General features: G+C 39.0%; 1 protein-coding gene across 1 annotated transcript in view; it reads right to left on the bottom strand.

The window, feature by feature from the left end:
* The window catches only part of smyd3 (SET and MYND domain containing 3), a 113,121-nt gene that overhangs the window by 19,399 nt on the left and 87,700 nt on the right, over window positions 1–6,022 (bottom strand). Inside the window, exon 6 of the mRNA XM_014017196.1 lies at window positions 5,336–5,403. Coding sequence (XP_013872650.1) covers window positions 5,336–5,403 — 68 coding nt within the window. The remainder of the gene's footprint in view (window positions 1–5,335; window positions 5,404–6,022) is intronic.

The following is a 6,022-nucleotide window of genomic DNA, read 5'->3' as shown; positions in this document are numbered from 1 at the left end:
CCCAATTTATCTGTAAAATGGGTGCTTGGACTTACAAAATGGGTTATTGCTCAAAAACTATTAAACATAGAAGCTTCAGATTTCTTTGGTTGTTTAGCTCTGATGAGGGGCTATCCATCAGGTCAACCAATGCACCCCCACCCCCCCAAAAAAGACCCCCATCCAAACCACTACAATTCTGGGATGCACCTGGTAGCATGACATTTATTAGGAATAAAGACTTCTGAGTTACGGTGCATTTCTGCGTGCGGGGGTCATTATGTTAACGCTATCTAGTTTTGTTTAGACATCACACGCTGTTAAATATGAACAGCAACATATAACTAAGTTTTTTTCTACTATCCCACCCATTTGTAGCATAATGTCTGTCTTTCTCTCTTATATTACTAAGAAAAGGTTAATTCCAGAAAAAAAGAAGTAATCTAAGATAAATGCAGATATTTTTCAATCCAGACTGTATTAAAGTTAAACAGAGTCAACTTTACTTGTCACTACAGACAGTGCCAACAGTTCAGGGGCATTTAGTGATTTAGTTCCTGCAAAAAGACACATTAAATATTAAAAACTGAATGTTGTTGAATCACCACCAACTCTTCACTATAGCTGTGAGGAACAAACTGAAACAGATTGTTGTACTTCATGGTCATATCTGATGTGTTTTATGCAGAGAAAACAGGAGAGTGGTTCCAAATCAGATTCAACTTGTCTGTAAAGCCTCTCCTTGATGAGCATATCTCCTTCAGTGTGATGAGAATGTAGCTGTTATTAAAGACCTCCCTCTGCTCATAAAAAGACATTTAATATCACTGCACACATGGCTGGGAAAAAAAACACTTGAAGAGGTTTGTGTGTGTTTTACAGCCCCCTCCATTACCGCCGCTATCGTTTATCATTTTCAACAAAACAATGGGTGCATGAGATTGGGAGTGCGTGTTCAGCCTTTGTGAAACCATCAATAACGCCCCTGGCTTTGCTCTTCAGCAGAGGAGCTGCAGGTTGAATATCAACTAGTCATCAAGCCCTCCAAACGGTGCTTTTATCTGATGGAGAGAGGCTCATTAGCATACTAATTAGATTAATTGAGTAAACCACATCTCACGTAAACGATATCTGGGAGAATAAATGCTGCTGAATGTGGCAGGGTGGAAACTGAGACGGGAGCGGAGACGAGGTAAAACTTCTGTCCTTAATATTCTGCTGAACTCTCACCTGTTTGCATCCTAAAGACCTCTGCCTGCTCCATCGGAACCTGCAAAATCTGTTCTCAATGATGCAGCTGTGCGATGAAAATCTTGTCATTTTGTTCTTTGTGTTGCCCGTCCCCCTCTTGTCACAACCCCCAGGTAAACTTTTCACCCCCATCGGCATACTAAAGCATTGTGTGATTGGTCAGAAGTTTGTGGACGGGTTTGTTTCTGCTGAAAAGCGCTCGGACAACAATGGCAGCATTTTGCTTCAACTACAGTGAGTTCCTGGTTACGTTCTTAGAGCACATGTGAAGCGTGAAAAAAATGTGAATAATGGATCTGGTCCAGAAAAGGTGTACAGCACATTTGGGTGGCATCTTAATGTGTTAAGAACCAAATAAAAAAAACATGAGAGCTGAACAGTTAGCAGCTACACAACACGCGGTACTGTTAGAAGGCGGAAATGGTGCGCTCCGGGTGGAACCTGAGCCCAGGACATGCATCATGTACTGTACTGTACTGAACTGTACTGTACTGTACTGTAATGTACTGTACTGTACTGTACTGAACTGTACTGTACTGTACTGTAATGTACTGTACTGTACTGTCTTTTCTTTATAAGGAACTGAATTTATTGTACATTAATGTTAGTTACAAAATTAGTAAATTATACAATTTTTATTAGTTTAGCTTGAAAACTTATGAAAACTGTGCGAGTAAAAATATAGACATTCCTTACTGTACTGTATTTCCAGTTTCTGCGATATCACTGTGATTACTGCAAAAAAGCTAGTAATTAAGTTCCATGAAAAATTCCATAAAAGACGCAGTCAGCAAACTTTGCAGGGCTTCACTGTGTTCCATTTCCAGAAACCGGCTGTTGTGCATCCAAACATGGACAGTTTTGAGGGGCAGGTGTCAGAAAATACGATCATCTATGCCAGGGGTTCTTAAACTTTTTGACCTCGGGGCCCAATTTATTGAACATAAAGTGGGACGAGGCCCAGTCAGACTTTACCAATGTACGGATCAAAATAGTAATTATTCTAAATCTTGGTTAAAATTTTTATTGTATTTACATCATAACTAAATTAAATACACTTACATTTTAAAAGTAAAACTCCTGTCAAATAATCACAAGACATGATTATGACAAACAATTTTTTATAATGTAGCCTGCCCATAACAATTATTTGAACAAATGCAACGGTCAGGCAAGTTTAAAGTTTCTTTAAAATAAATTAAAAATATAGAAAAAATACAAAATGTAATTTGATAAAGTGAAAATTAAAATATAGTTGTATCTGCAAATGCATTTGATAATGTTTTGAACTTTTAAAATGCTGCATGATAGAACCAAAAGCTGTACTTCATATTAGTGACAAACTTTGGCCTTTTTTGATTAGTTACCTTCACTTTTGCTTCTACTTTTCATTTAAAATACGTTTCCATTCTCTGCAGGTTTCTTAGGTTCTTTTTCTACATATTAAAAAGTTGTTAAACATCTGAGTGTCGCAATACCGCAACTAGTGGTGAGAAAGTGTATTGCACCTCATTTAAAATCAATGCGGTCCCTCGGCGGCCCAAAGTTAAAAACTGTTCTTTTGAGGCCCCCAAGGTGGCGCTCACGGCCCAGAATTGGGCCGCAGCCCATGGGTTAAGAATCTCTGATCTATGAGACTTCCAGACACTAAAGGTAGTCAAATGGCGAAAAACTACAGGATGGAGAGAGTTCAAACACTGTGTACAGATGAATATGCCTGCTGAAAAGTGAAGTGCTCTATCATTAGTAAAAAAAAAAACCAGTGTTGTGACGTGAACAGCAGTGGAAGATGTTTCCCAGCGCTAAGAAGGGTCTTGTGGACCTTCAAAAGGTGAGTACAAAAACAAATGTCGAGCAACGAATGTGATCGCGTGTCGACTGTTTGGCTTCAGATGGATCCTGATCCCTTAACACGGCTGAACCAGACACATGTGTAAAAATAAAATTCTTTATGTAACTGTAAATAGTCATTTAATTCAATAAGATAACTTAAGTCTAAAGATTTGTTTTTAAAGACAAGAATTGCTGATTTTCCACTCAGCAATACGCTGTACAAGTATATGTTTTTTTTTCTTCTCTGGCCATGTTTTTGCCTCAAAATCCTTAAATATGTAATTAAAGGGATCCCTGATTACGGTAGTTGTAAAATTAGACTTTATTTGATAAACATTTATTTTAACTGTAAAATAAAGACTGTAAAAATACTGTAGGCTGTTTAGTTTTGTAAATTATTAAAATATATATTTTAACATGGACAGAGCCATTTTATTTACACACAAAGCATTCTGGGTAAATGATGACGTGGATAGGTCATCGGTGCGAGGCTGCTAGCGAGCTACATCCACCCTGAAGGTTAATCTTGGACAATATCTGATGATCGACTCTTTTAAATGAAACCAGAGAGAGTTGACAGAGAGGAGAAGGTAGAAATGACTCAGCCTGGAACTGAAAATATAGATGGAGGACAACAGAGCTGCTTCACGGAAGAAGAACCTCAGCTTAGCCTGTTAGCCTTTACGATAGCACCGATGCTATATTGCCTTATATGTATTAGCTCGGTGCTAGCGCGACAAACTAACAAGCTAAACTGAGGTCCTCCATCCATATTTTCAGTTGCAGGCTGAGTCATTTTTGCGTTCCCCTCTCTGTCATGTGGATGGAGCGTCGGGGCTAATGCTAAAGCTAACAGGCTAAGCTGAGGTTCTTCTTCCATGAAGCAGCTCTGTTGTCCTCCATCCATATTTTCAGTTCCAGGCTGAATCATTTCTACCTTCTCCTCTCTGTCAACGCTCTCTGGTTTCATTTAAAAGAGTCGATCATCAGATATTGTCCAAGATTAACCTTCAGGGTGGATATAGCTCGCTCGCACCGAGGACCTATCCATGTAATCATTTACCCAGAATGCTTTGCATGTAAATAAAATGGCCCTGTCCGTGTAATGTATTTTTAAACTTTCAGTTTAAAAATGATGAAAAATAAACAGCCTACAGTATTTTTACAGTCTTTATTTTACAGTTAAAATATATGTTTATCAAATAAAGTCTAATGTTACAACTAATCACGGTAATAAAGACATTTGGCTGCAGCTACAGATGAGTTTAAATTATTCTCATGCTCTATTACCTATATGACTGAGAAGGATAACAAACAGTGAACAAAAGTTGAACTTATTAATCCGACTGGTTTTAGATCAGAATTTTAACGGCGCAACGAGTAGTGAGGAGAAGCAGGGGATAAAAGCCCGCTAAAGAGAAAGGAAGGAGTTTCTGAAGTACAGCGGAGGCAGAAAACGAACAGAAGGAGATGTGTTGAACTGGAGGTGCAGCTTCAGCAACAGTAATCCCCCTTTCTTTAGCAAGCGCACGGTTGCTAGGCAACCCAAAATATGAATAGGCAGGGGAGCATCCTGCGAACGAGCCCATCATTTATGGATGAGTTACAGCACGAATCACACAGAAACGCCTGCTTTGGCTGAGCTGCAGTAATGCCGCTGTGACCATCTGACATCTCAACAACCGGCCAGATAAACTGGCTGCATACCTGCAATGTTAGACGCTGTGTGTGTGTGTGTGTGTGTGTGTGTGTGTGTGTGTGTGTGTGTGTGTGTGTGTGTGTGTGTGTGTGTGTGTAACACAAACAGCAGATACAGCAACAAGCCAAATCTCACCACATTCATCCTGGATGCAGTACAGGGATTACTGAGCATATCGCCTTCTGTGTGTCTGTGTTTCAATCTTACAACCCAGACAACAACCATCTCATCAATCACACACCGCTTACAGTCTAATCTCATTTCTCTCAAAGCTTCTTTTCTTTTCTTTTTGCTTCCGTCTCGCCCAAACAGGCTTACAACATCCCTTCAGGTTTTCACCTCAAGAGCAGGAAGAAGAAAAAAAATCACCTCCTCTTTCCCTTCGCTTTGCTTCAAACTTCAAAGCAGTGTCAGGACAGAGGGAGAGGCACGGCGAGCGTTTTGAAAGTGGTGCCGGTGAGAGACTGATGGGGCAGGTTCTGTTTCTCCCAGCTGCGTTTAAATCTCATGAAGTTTAACAGACGGAGGCTGCAGCAAAATGAACGGGACACTTCAGGTGTGTGTGTGTGTTACCTCGGATAGAGCCCGACGCCAACCTCCTGCAGCTCCCCGTCACTGATGGTGAAACAATTACACGTCACCTTAAGGAAAAGAAAAGATAAAGGTCGAGACCAAAGAGAAAGAGTGATTATCTGTTACTTTGCTTCAGGGAGTCAGCAATGGCTTTTATGTGTTGTTGAAAACTTTCTCCAGGCACGCACTCATATTGTTAAATGTTTCTGACTTTTTATCTTGAAGCATTGAGAAGAATAATCTTTGAAGAGGAAATAAAGCTGTTTTAAATGACAAACTTTCTTAAATTAGATAGCATACTGTGTTAGGTAGTCCGTATTGTGTCATTACTGCATGTCAGAGTTATTATAGTTCATTAAGAAAAAAAGTTTCTAGTGCGCACATATGGGGTGCCGTTTATAAAGTTACACAGTCAAAAATTACCAACAATATTTAGATTGCAACTTAAATATTTAGCTAGCTACCTAAATATTTAAGTTGCAACCTAAATATTTAGGTATCTGGCTAAATATTTAAGTTAAATATTTAGGTGGCTAGCTAAATATTTAAGTTAAATATTTAGGTGGCTAGCTAAATATTTAAGTTAAATATTTAGGTGGCTAGCTAAATATTTAAGTTGCAACCTAAATGTTTAGGTATCTAGCTAAATATTTAAGTTGCAAGTTAGGTGGCTAGCTAAATATTTAA

This window comes from Austrofundulus limnaeus, unplaced genomic scaffold, assembly GCF_001266775.1.
Source record: "Austrofundulus limnaeus strain Quisiro unplaced genomic scaffold, Austrofundulus_limnaeus-1.0 Scaffold163, whole genome shotgun sequence".
Lineage (NCBI taxonomy): Eukaryota > Metazoa > Chordata > Actinopteri > Cyprinodontiformes > Rivulidae > Austrofundulus > Austrofundulus limnaeus.
The sequence above is the reverse complement of the archived record's forward strand: the minus strand, read 5'-3'. Positions and strand labels throughout refer to the sequence as shown.